The sequence below is a fragment of the Hyla sarda genome, chromosome 5 (assembly GCF_029499605.1).
Source record: "Hyla sarda isolate aHylSar1 chromosome 5, aHylSar1.hap1, whole genome shotgun sequence".
In the NCBI taxonomy this organism is placed as follows: domain Eukaryota; kingdom Metazoa; phylum Chordata; class Amphibia; order Anura; family Hylidae; genus Hyla; species Hyla sarda.
In genome coordinates this window covers 35694503-35707493 of record NC_079193.1, presented here as the reverse complement: position 1 = coordinate 35707493, position 12991 = coordinate 35694503, and the positions used below count along the sequence as shown (strand labels likewise).

At 44.6% G+C, this 12991-nt stretch overlaps 1 protein-coding gene across 2 annotated transcripts in view; it reads right to left on the bottom strand.

The window, feature by feature from the left end:
- PLXDC2 (plexin domain containing 2) overlaps window positions 1-12991 on the bottom strand; it is a 578876-nt gene that overhangs the window by 65355 nt on the left and 500530 nt on the right. For both annotated transcript variants that reach the window (XM_056519248.1, XM_056519249.1), the window contains exons 11-12: window positions 5693-5840; window positions 3552-3590 (exon numbers count right to left, since the gene is read on the bottom strand). In XM_056519248.1, coding sequence (XP_056375223.1) covers window positions 3552-3590; window positions 5693-5840 — 187 coding nt within the window. The remainder of the gene's footprint in view (window positions 1-3551; window positions 3591-5692; window positions 5841-12991) is intronic.

Sequence of the window (12991 nt, the reverse complement as noted above, 5' to 3'; positions counted from 1 at the left end):
TGAGGATCAGGCCCTATCTTTTTACAAGTCAGCAGGTGGTCTTTGGAGGGGACTTTAATGCTGTCACGAGGCCCCAAGACAGGGGAGGTTCCAGAGACAAGCTGACTTATTATAGTGTCACCCTTAATAGCATAGCGAGTGAGGCTCGCCTGGTGGATGTCCACATCCGGCACACCCCAGGCCAAGGGGGATTCACATATCATGGGGTAGTTCTAGGTCCACTGGAAGGGGTACTTGCTGTCCTTGGATTAGGCAAAAGCATTTGATTGGGTCAACAATGAGTACCTCTGGTCTGTTCTTTTGAGATATGGCCTGCCAGGTTTGTTCATTGGCTTAAGACCTTGTATGCAGGGTCAGAGAGTTTCCCACTTGTGAATGGTTGGATTGGCTGCTCTTTTGAGGTTGAACTGGTGTCCAACATGGTTACCCTTTGAGCCCTTTGCTGTACATGTTTGCAATTGATCCTTTCCTTAGGAGGATTGATTGTGGATCGTTGTGAGGAGACAAACACGGTGACATCATCAGCATATGCTACTGCCCCCAGAGCCGGAACCCTCAGGAATCTGCAAAAGTCCTCTGCATCTAATTTGGCCAAGGGGATTACCCCCCAAAAAACTGGGACAGCAGGCTTAAGATCGCCGCTCAGAAGGTGGATCATTGGAAGGGTTGGTCTTTGACCCTCCGGGAAAGGGTTAACCTGATCAAAACATTCCTGCTAACTTTGCTGATATATCTGGGCAGTGTATACATGTTGCCAGAACCTCTCTGGACCCGGGTTTACAGCGTGTTCTTCCAAATGTTATGGGGGAATAGACTGAACCTAGTGAAGTGGGTGGTTACTTATCGTACAAGGAGACAAGGGGGGTTGTGTATGGTTAACTCTGTGGTATTCTTAGCGAATACCTTTCTTAAGACCAATATAGCAAACCTCTGGAAAGAGAGGGCTCCTCCATGGGTATCCTCCTGTAGGGGATAGTTTCAGCCTTTCTTCCAGGAATGGGAGACAGGAGGGCAAGTGAAGGATCTTCGCACACCACATGGGCATCTCCCGGCTTATGCTACCCCAGTTCTGAAGGTTATTTGTCAGTGGGGTCTGGGGATGTGGGAGATTAGGACTCTGTCACTCAAGGATTGCCCAAGTCGGGATCTGGAGGTTGTTTTGGTTGGTTTAGGGCTTTTGAATTCTATCAGGATCCCCTTGAAGTTTTGGGACTTGACTTGGCGCTGCTTCCATGGGAAACTCTGTGTGAGGGACAATCTAAAGTACAGGTGCTCTGAGGACCAGGGATGTCCCCACGAAGAGTGTGGAAGCATGATGGAAAGTATGGAGCATTTTCTGCTTCCTTGTCCCTTTAACACAGAGGTTTACAACAGGGTGGGCACTTCCATATGTTGGCCTAGGCTCTCCTATGCGGAATGGGCCTATGGAGCATTCAGAAACCTTGGAGGCTGGGACCGGAGCACTTTATTCCTAGTTAGCTCAGTGGTCAGGTACTACACGTGGAACACATGGTGGTTTAGTGTCGACGCAGCGTAAAATCCTCACTGTGGAGGAGGTGGTTAGGAACATACTGGGTGACCTGGTGAAGGTGCGTTCTCTGGAGTACGAGAGGCTGGGTGCTGGCAGGGCCTCTAGTCTTTGGAGGGGCTTTGTCTTTAAAGTGCCTTAACCTGTTGTCTCCCCCTGGTGGTGGGCTGATGCTGATACATTAATCTTTTTTGTTTTTGCTGTAGGTATATGGTAATGGTAAGCCTGAGCTTTAGGGGTTTGTGTGGCTGAAAAGCCTCTTTGTTGTTTGGTTTATAGTGTTATATGTATTTTTATGATATTTACTGTTGTAATGTATTAAAAATCCATAGAGAAAAAGGAAGTCGGCACTCACCGGGTTCTTCTGATTTTCTTTATTGCATATACTCAAGTATATTACAGGACGGTGGATATTACAAAGTGCGGGGGGGGGGGGGGGGGGTACCACAAGTGACAGCACTGTTTCGCTCTATATGTGAGTATATGCAATAAAGAAAATCAGAAGAACCCGGTGAGTGACGACTTTTTTTTTTTCTCTATGGATTTTTAGTAAATTTTTGACTGCATAGTCAGAGCCCCGATACGGACTTCAAGTATAGCCGTCATACCCAGGCTACTTATCCCACTCAGCTTTTCCACAATGGTATAGCAGTGCTGGGCTAATTTCCTTTTGTTCGACTGTTGTAATGTACACTTATGTACTGTATATATTGTTAGTCTGTGTATATTTTATGTACTGTATATATTGTATACATTGTGTGATGCCACCTGGGGTTTGGGTTTAGTTTAGGTTGGGTGGTGGGTTTAAAGGAGGTCGTTTATATGGGACTTTTATGTACAGAAAATCCTGGACTGGTTCATGGACATCTGGTAACATGTACAGGGGCATGGGATGGTGTTATTTGGTTTGTGTTGGTTTGTATTATTTTGGTATATATTATTATTATTATTATTATTACTATTGTTGTTGTTATTGGGTATTGGGTTTTGCTTAATTATTTGGTTTTTGGTATTGCAACTGGGCCAGGAAATTCACATTTAATAGTATTATATATAGTTTATTAGTATGGTATGGGTATTAAAGGAAAATCTCTTGTAAATATTGCATATATTTGTTTGTGTGGAAGAATGAGTGTGGGGTGGACCGGTGTTGTATTTTATGCTATGGTTTTTATTTTTATTATTTATTATATTGATATGTTCTGTCAGATATGGTATGTTTATATTTGTAATTATGTATTGTTATGTTTAAAGTTTTAATAAAAGGATTTAAAGGATATAACTCAGGATCAGTACAGGGTAAGTAATGTAATGTATGTACACAGTGACCCCACCAGCAGAATAGTGAGTACAGCTCTGGAGTACAATACAGGATCAGTACAGGATAAGTAATATAATGTATGTACACAGTGACCCCACCAGCAGAATAGTGAGTGCAGCTCTGGAGTATAATACAGGATATAACTCAGGATCAGTACAGGATAAATAATGTAATGTATGTACACAGTGACTCCACCAGCAGAATAGTAAGTACAGCTGTGGAGTATAATGAAGCTAAATAAGGAAATATAGGCACAAAGTCACAAAAGTCCATAGAAAGAAATGGGAGCACTCACCATGTATCTTCATATATCAAAAGAACTCTTTACTCCATTAAAAGGGTGCAGCAGCAGGGGAGCATACAGGTATAGCAGGAAGGGGGTGCAGCAACTCCCCTGCTGCTGCACCCTTTTAATAGAATAAAGAGTCTGCCTGATATATGAAGATACATGGTGAGTGCTCCCAATTTTTTCTATGGACTTTTGTTACTTTTTTGAAATGGATAATTATGTGAGCACCGCTTCCATGTTTCTATGAATGGGACCTCACTAGGAGATTTATAGTGAGCTGGTCTATACGTGTCCTTTACAGGATATGGCTAATGCTTAGTAATGCCGAGATTATTGCTACTCCATGCTGTATTTGTAGTCACAAAGTCATAATTGAAAATTTTGTTTTATAAAAGCAAAAATCTTCTGCTTACCTCCATTGTCCTTGAGATGCAGTGCGATCTTTGTGTCATCTGAAAAGAAGAAGTTTTACCAGCAGTTTAGACAAAGACAAGTCAATATGGCTGTTGTCACTTCAGAAAAATGGTCGATGCAACTGAATACAGAAAGTCAATGGTCCACAGTTCCTAAGAGCAGCATCGCTTTACAAACCTAGTTAAAGTAGATAGTCAGAGGGAGTTGCACCAAATTCATTAAAAGGCACCTGCCACATTTGGTACTGTCTTAGGCAGTGTTAACATTGCCATTGTTCTCAGTCCCATTCTGGGTACTTTCAACTCTTTTTTTTTTTTGCACTATTTTTAGCCCAATAATGGATCGGAGCACAACTTGCTCTGCTGGGTCACCACCGGGTCCTGATGGATCCCATTGCATTGAATGGGGTCCATCTGGAATCCATTAGTTTACCAGAGTTAAACGGGTAATCCGGTGTTCCAAAAAAAAAAAAAGCATTTCCTCTGTAGTATTCAGCAGCTAATAAGTACTGGAAGGATTAAGATTTTTTTAATAGAAGTAATTTACAAATCTGTTTAACTTTCTGACATCAGTTGATAAAAAAAAAAAAAAAAAGGAACTGCACAGAGTAGAACAGGTTTGCTATGGGGATTTGCTTCTACCCTGGACAGTTCCCGAGACAGGTGTCATCAGAGAGCACTTAGACAGAACAACGCAACTTCAGCAGCTCAAAAGTACTGAAAGGATAAAGATTTTTTAATAGAAGTAATTTACAAATCTGTTTAACTTTCTGGAGCCAGTTGATATATATATATAAAAAACTTTTTTTCCTGAATAACCCCTTTAACTATGAGGCAGATTTACTATTGCAAATCAGGAAGAATTCTGGCTTAATGAGCACCAAAAAACTGTCTTGCATCACTTGCGGCACATTTGTTACGATCTCAAGACAAACTTTTTAAAAACTTTTTCCCAGCATTTAACATAGGTGGGTGTAGCATCAGTAAAAGGGGTGTGACTTCGGTAAAAGGGGGAATGGCAACCCATGCGTCACTGTGTGCCAAACATATACCAGAATTCTGGTGCAAGATTCTTGCTCAATTTTGAAAGGGCTATCCAGTCTTTGGGTAAAATTTATATTTTGCTGGGGTGGGAAAAAAGCTATACTTACCTAGTCCTGGTCCTCTGCAGCTCTGGTTTGGTTCCACTGTCTTCTTCCTGCTTCTAAGACAAGCAGTTGTTGCAGGACCTGCCGACTCACTGGCCACAAAGGTGTCCTGTTTCAGCAAGGAATTGGCTGAGCAAGCAGGTCCTGCACCAAGCGCTCTTTTAGGAAGCAGAAAAAAACACTGAAGAATAGAGGACTGGATGGAGCCAAGTGGGAGGTTCGGGTGATCTGGGATAGGTCAGTATGTTTGTTTCTTTCAAATTTTTTCTGCCCCTAGCAGAATATGAATTATATTAAAATGCTGGGTAACCCCTTTAAAGGGGTATTCCAGGCAAAAACTTTTTTTTATATATCAACTGGCTCCGGAATGTTAAGCAGATTTGTAAATTACTTCTATTAAAAAATCTTAATCCTTCCAATAGTTATTAGCTTCTGAAGTTTTCTGTCTAACTGCTCAATGATGATGTCACGTCACGGGAGCTGTGCATGATGGGAGAATATCCCTTGCATGATGGGAGAATATCCCCATAGGAGCTGGACAGCTCCCGGGACGTAAGTCATCAGAAAGCAGTTAGACAGAAAACAGCATTAAGATTTTTTAATAGAAGTAATTTACAAATCTGTTTCACTTTCCGGAGCCAGTTGATATATATAAAAAAGTTTTTGCCTGGAATACCCCTTTAAGCCATAATATTGTAGTTGTGTAGTCCAAGTTTACACTGTCTAAGAGAGTTTTCCAACCAGGGTACATCCAGCTGTTGCTAAACTACAATTCCCAGTATGCCCGGACAGCCGCACACTGGGAGTTGTAGTTTTGCAACAGCTGGAAACACACTAATTTAGACCCTTTTTAGTAAATCTGAGCCTATGTCTCTTGCCAAGCCCATTTTTCTTGTCAATTTTCAAATTGGGTAAACGATGAAAGTCATTAGAAATTTTAGCTAAAAATCATTGCAAATTTTCGGAAATATTTAAAGCTAATCTCTATCTTACCCTCTGTGGGGAGGCTGCTCGGTAGATGAGATGTTGTTGATCTTGATGTTGTGGTATAATGCCTGGACGTTGTCACATGTGATCTGCTGGTGGTGTGACGTGGCGGTGCCGTGGTCGCTAAGAAATCTTCACATATCTTCTCTTTGGACTGTTCAGGTGAGAAAAAAAAAGAATATTATAAAGACTCTATGAAAGGGAGGATCCATTATTAGGTTAGGACCGATCCCTGCACACATAAATTAGAAGAGTTTTTCGATAGGTGGGATATAAGTCACGGCAAAATCCCTTTTCTTTTTTACAAAAATATATGGAGCCCACAGTTATCTATCTGTCTGAGACAAAAAGAAAGCAACCAATCAAAGCTTAGCTTTTGATTCTCAAAATGAACCGTGATTTATTTGCCACATTGGTCAAGATTTAGTATAGCAAATATGCCAGAATTTTGGTACAGTCTTAGGCTACTTTCACACTGCCGTTGAATTGCGCCCCATCAAGAAATCTCTTTTTTTTTTTAGTTTGATGGCTGTCATTTTGATAGGGCACAATGGGCAACAGCGGGTCCCCATGGACCCCCGTTGTAGTTAATGGGGTCCACCGGATGCCGCTATTTTTCAGCGGAAGTAGCTGGAGTAAAAGACAGTACAAGCAGTATTTTTTCTTCCGCTATTCTCCCCGACGTGTCATAATGGTGAAAGTAGCCTTTTTCAGTTATATTTTACAGTTATTTAACCCCTTAAGGACCAGACCAATTTTCACTGTAGGACCAGAGCGTTTTTTTGCACATCTGACCACTTTCACTTTAAGCATTAATAACTCTGGGATGCTTTTACCTATCATTCTGATTCCGAGATTGTTTTTTCATTACATATTCTACTTTATGTTATTTGGTAAAATTTTGTCGATACTTGCACCATTTCTTAGTGAAAAATTACAAAATTTGATGAAAAAAATTTAACATTTTGCATTTTTCTAACTTTGAAGCTCTCTGCTTGTAAGGAAAATAGACATTCTAAATAAATTATATTTTGATTCACATATACAATATGTCTACTTTATGTTTGCATCATAAAGTTGACATGTTTTTACTTTTGGAAGACATCAGAGGGCTTCAAAGTTCAGCAGCAATTTTCCAATTTTTCACCAAGTTTTCAAAATCAGAATTTTTCATGGACCAGTTCAGGTTTGAAGTGGTTTTGAAGGGCCTTCATATTAGAAATACCCCATAAATGACCCCATTATAAAAACGGCACCCCTCAAAGTATTCAAAATGACATTCAGTAAGTGTGTTAACCCTTTAGGTGTTTCACAGGAATAGCAGCAAAGTGAAGGAGAAAATTCAAAATCTTCATTTTTTACACTGGCATGTTCTTGTAGACCCAGTTTTTGAATTTTTACAAGAGGTAAAAGGAAAAAAATCCTCTCAAAATTTGTAACCCAATTTCTCTTGAGTAAGAAAATACCTCATATGTGTATGTCAAGTGTTCGCTGTAGAGGGCTCAGAAGGAAGGGAGCGACAATGGGATTTTGGAGAGTGAGTTTTTCTGAAATGGTTTTCAGGGGGCATGTCACATTTAGGAAGCCCCTAGGTGCCAGAACAGAAAAAAACAAACAAACAAAAAAAAACACATGGCATACTATTTTGGAAACTACACCCCTCAAGGAATGTAACGAGGGGTACAGGGAGCCTTAACACCTTACAGGTATTTCACGACTTTTTGTTAAAGTCGGATGTGTAAATGAAAAAAAAAATGTTTCCCTAAAATGCTGCTTTTTCCCCAAATTTTTCATTTTTACAAGGGGTAATAGGAGAAAATTACCCCAAAATTTGTAACCCCATTTCTTCCGAGTATGGATATACCCCATGTGTGGACGTCAAGTGCTCTGCTGGCGCACTACAATGCTCAGAAGAAAAGGAGCGCCATTAAGCTTTTGAAAAGGGAATTTGTGTGGAATGGAAGTCAGGGACCATGTGTGTTTACAAAGCTCCCCGTGGTGCCAGAACAGTGGACCCCCCCACATGTGACCCCATTTTGGAAACTACACCCCTCACAGAATTTAATAAGGGGTGCAGTGAGCATTTACATCCCACTGGCGTTTAACAGATCTTTGGAACAGTGGGCTGTTCCAAAAATCTGTCAGACACCTGTGGGAGTAAATGCTCACTGTACCCCTTATTACAATACAAAAGGGGTGTAGTTTCAAAAATGGGGTCACATGTGGGTATTTATTTTTTTGCATTTATGTCAGAACCGCTGTAAAATCAGCCACCCCTGTGCAAATCACCAATTTAGGCCTCAAATGTACATAGTGCGCTCTCACTCCTGAGCCTTGTTGTGCCCCGCCGAGCATTTTACGCCCACATATGGGGTATATCCGTACTCAGGAGAAATTGCGTTACAAATTTTGGGGGTCTTTTTTTCCATTTACCTCTTGTGAAAATAAAAAGTAAAGGACAACACCAGCATTTTAGTGTAAACATTTTTTTTTTTACACTAACAGGCTGGTGTAGACCCCAACTTTTCTTTTTCATAAGGGGTAAACGGAGAAAAAGCCCCTCAAAATTTGTAGTGCAATTTCTCCCGAGTACGGCGATACCCCATATGTGACCCTAAACTGTTTCCTTGAAATACGACAGGGCTCCGAAGTGAGAGAGCGCCATACACATTTGAGGACTAAATTAGGGATTGCACAGGGGTGGACAGAGGGGTATTCTACACCAGTGATTACCAAAAAGGGTGCCTCCAGCTGTTGCTAAACTCCCAGCATGCCTGGACAGTCAGTGGCTGTCCAGAAATGTTGGGAGTTGTTTTGCAACAGCTGGAGGCTCCGTTTTGGAAACACTGCTGTACAATACGTTTTTCTTTTTTATTGGGGGGGGGGGGGACAGTGTAAGGGGGTGTATATGTTGTGTTTTACCCTTTATTTTGTGTTAGTGTAGTGTAGTGTAGTGTTTTTAGGGTACATTCACACTGGCGGCGGTTTACAGTGAGCTTACCACTAGGAGTATGCGCTGCGGCGAAAAATTTCCCGCAGCTCATACTTGAAGCAGGAAACTTACTGTAAACCTGCCTGTGTGAATGTACCCTGTACATTCACATGGGGGGGCAAACCTCCAGCTGTTTCAAAACTACAACTCCCAGCATGCACTGACAGACCGTGTATGGGAGATGTACTTTTGCCACAGCTGGAGGCACACTGGTTGGAAAACCTTCAGTTAGGTTCTGTTACCTAATTCAGTATTTACCAACCAGTGTGCCTCCAGCTGTTGCAAAACGAGATGTAGTTATGCAACAGCTGGAGGTACACAACTACAACTCCCAGCATGCCGAGACAGCTGTTTGCTGTTAGGGCATGCAGGGATTTGCAGTTTTGCAACAACTGGGGGGCTACAATTTAGAGATCTCAAAACTGTAAACCTCCAGCTGTTGCAAAACTACAAATCCCAGCATGCCCTGACAGCAAACTGCTGTTAGGGCATGCAGGGATTTGCAGATTTGCAACAACTGGGGGGCTACAATTTAGAGATCTCCAAACTGTAAACCTCCAGCTGTTGCAAAACTACAAATCCCAGCATGCCCTGACAGCAAACTGCTGTTTGGGCATGCTAGGAGTTGCAGTTTTGCAACATCTGGAGGGCCACAGTTAGAGATCACTGCCAGTGATCTCCAAACTGGGGCCCTCCAGCTGTTGCAAAACTACAAATCTCTGCATACCCTAACAGCTGTCTGGGCATGCTGGGAGTTGTAGTTTTGCAACATCTGGAGGGTTACAGTTTAGAGACCACTGTATAGTGGTCTCAAACTGTACCCTCCAGATGTTGCTAGGCAACTTATCGGCTTCCGTCGGATCCAGGGAGCCAGCCACACGACATCGCCGGACACCGATCTCCTCCACCGATGGTCGCCCACAGCCTCGCCCGTGGGATAAGTGGACGTCGGCGCCGGTCCTCTGTCGGTTCCCCGTTCTGCTCTGCATGTTGTGGCTGGGCAGAACGGGGAAACCGTAAGTAAAGCCCCCCGCCCCCGATCTGCTATTGGTGGTCGCGTCTAGACCACCAATAGCAGGGATAGGAGGGGTGGCACCCCTGCCACCTCACTCCTATGCCTTCAGGGGGATTGTGGGTGTCTTGGACAACCGCGATCCCCGTTATATTCCGGGTCACCGGGTCAATATAGACCCGTATGACCCGGAATAGCCGCAAATCGAAAGTGTTAATTCTGATGACCCCCCTGGGCATTTGCGCGGAGTGCCTGCTGATAGATATCAGCAGTCACCCCCGTCCGGTCCCCACCCGGCGCGCAGCAGGGACTGAAATTCCCACGGGCGTACAGGTACGCCCTTGGTCCTTAAGTACCAGGGAGCAAAGGCGTACCTGTACGCCCTTGGTCCTTAAGGGGTTAAAGGGGTACTCCAGAGGTGGGGGAAAGTTTCCAAATCAACTGGTGCCACAAAGGTAAGCAGATTTGTAAATTACTTCTATTTAAAAATCTTAATCCTTCCAGTACTTATTAGCTGCCATATGTTCCAGAGGAAGTTGTGTAGCTCTTTCCAGTCTGACCACAGTGCTCTCTGCTGACACCTCCGTCCGTGTCAAGAACTGTCCAGAGTAGAAGCAAATCCCCATAGCAAACCTCTCAGTTACTGACCCAGAGAGGTGTGTCGGCAGAGAACACTGTTATCAGACTGGAAAGAACTACACAACTTTTTATGGAGCATACAGAAGCTGATTAGTACAGGAAGGATTAAGATTTTTAACAGTAATTAACAAATCTGTTTAACTTTCTGGCACCAGTTGATGTGAATTTTTTTTCTCCTTATAATAATAACAAAATTAATAAAATAAAATTCTCCAGCATGCCCCTTTTAACTTTCAAATTTTGAAATGTTATTTTGTTTTCCAAATATTTGATATTTAGGAGTCCAAATGAAAGGAAAAAAAATAACTGTACTTTGTTGTAATTGCTATATATATATATATATATATATATATATATATATATATATGTATTACACTTTTTGATGTGTTAAATCATTTAGGAACCCTGTTATTGTCATAATGTCTGTTACGCCTAGCGCTCCGGGCCCCCGCTCCTCCCCGGAGCGCTCACGGCGTCTTCCTCCCTGCAGCTCCCCGGTCAGTCCCGCTGACCGGGAGCGCTGCTCTGTCATGGCCGTTGGGGATGCGATTCGCACAGCGGGACGCGCCCGCTCGCGAATCGCATCCCAGGTCACTTACCCGTTCCCGTCCCCTGCTGTCATGTGCTGGCGCGCGCGGCTCCGCTCTCTAGGGCGCGCGCGCGCCAGCTCCCTGAGACTTAAAGGGCCAGTGCACCAATGATTGGTGCCTGGCCCAATTAGCTTAATTGGCTTCCACCTGGTCCCTGACTATATCTAACCTCCTCCCATGCACTTCCTTGCCGGATCTTGTTGCCCTTGTGCCTAGTGAAAGCGTTTTGTGTGTTTAAAGCCTGTGTACCAGAACTTCTGCTATCTCCCCTGACTACGAACCTTGCCGCCTGCCCCCGACCTTCTGCTACGTCCGACTTTGCTTCTGCCTACTCCCTTGTACCTCGCCTATCTTCAGCAGCCAGAGAGGTGAACCGTTGCTAGTGGATACGACCTGGTCACTACCGCCGCAGCAAGACCATCCCGCTTTGCGGCGGGCTCTGGTGAAAACCTGTAGTGGCTTAGAACCGGTCCACTAGCGCGGTCCTCGCCATCCCTCTCTGGCACAGAGGATCCACTACCTGCCAGCCGGCATCGTGACAGTAGATCCGGCCATGGATTCCGCTGAAGTTCCTCTGCCAGCTGTCGCTGACCTCCCTACGCTGGTCGCCCAGCAAGCTCGTCAGATCGCCCAACAAGATCACCAGCTGTCGTACTTGACCACCATGACACAGCAACTCCAGTCACAACTACAGCAAGTACAGTCACAGCTACAGCAGCAACAACCATCTCCTCCGCCAGCTCCTGCACCCCTTCCGCAGCGAGTGGCCACTCCTAGCCTCCGCCTGTCCTTGCCGGACAAATTTAATGGGGACTCTAAGTTTTGCCGTGGCTTTCTTTCGCAATGTTCCCTGCACTTGGAGATGATGTCGGACCAGTTTCCTACTGAAAGGTCTAAGGTGGCTTTCGTAGTCAGCCTTCTGTCTGGAAAAGCCCTGTCATGGGCCACACCGCTCTGGGACCGCAATGACCCCGTCACTGCCTCTGTACACTCCTTCTTCTCGGAAATTCGAAGTGTCTTTGAGGAACCTGGCCGAGCCTCTTCTGCTGAGACTGCCCTGTTGAACCTGGTCCAGGGTAATTCCTCCGTTGGCGAGTACGCCATACAATTCCGTACTCTTGCTTCTGAACTATCCTGGAATAATGAGGCTCTCTGCGCGACCTTTAAAAAAGGCCTATCCAGCAACATTAAAGATGTTCTGGCCGCACGAGAGACTCCTGCTAACCTGCATGAACTCATTCATCTAGCCACTCGCATTGACATGCGTTTTTCTGAGAGGCATCAAGAGCTCCGCCAGGAAAAAGACTTAGATCTCTGGACACCTCTCCCACAGTCTCCACTGCAATCTGCGCCTAGGCCTCCCGCCGAGGAGGCCATGCAAGTGGATCGGTCTCGCCTGACCCTGGAAGAGAGGAATCGCCGTAAGGAAGAGAATCTTTGTCTGTACTGTGCCAGTACTGAACATTTTTTGGTGGATTGCCCAATCCGTCCTCCACGTCTGGGAAACGCACGCTCGCACCCAGCTCTCGTGGGTGTGGCGTCTCTTGATGCTAAGTCGGCTTCTCCACGTCTCACGGTGCCTGTTCGGATTTCTACTTCAGCCAGCTCTCCCCTCTCAGCCGTGGCCTGCCTGGACTCTGGAGCTTCTGGGAATTTTATTCGGGAGTCCTTAGTGAATAAATTCCGCATTCCGGTGACCCGTCTTGTCAAGCCACTCCACATTTCCGCGGTCAACGGAGCCAGGTTGGACTGCACCGTGCGTTACCGCACGGAGCCCCTCCTAATGTGCATCGGACCTCATCACGAGGAAATTGTATTTTTTGTCCTTCCTAATTGCACTTCTGAAGTTCTCCTTGGACTACCCTGGCTTCAACACCATTCCCCAACCCTGGATTGGTCCACTGGGGAGATCAAGAGTTGGGGTCCCTCTTGTTCCAAGGACTGCCTTCAACCGGTTCCCAGTACTCCCTGCCGTGACCCTGTGGTTCCTCCTGTATCCGGTCCCCCTAAGGTAATTAAGGACTCTGCCTTCCACAGGAAATGCCTCTCTCCCCCTCCCAGTCCCATCAGGC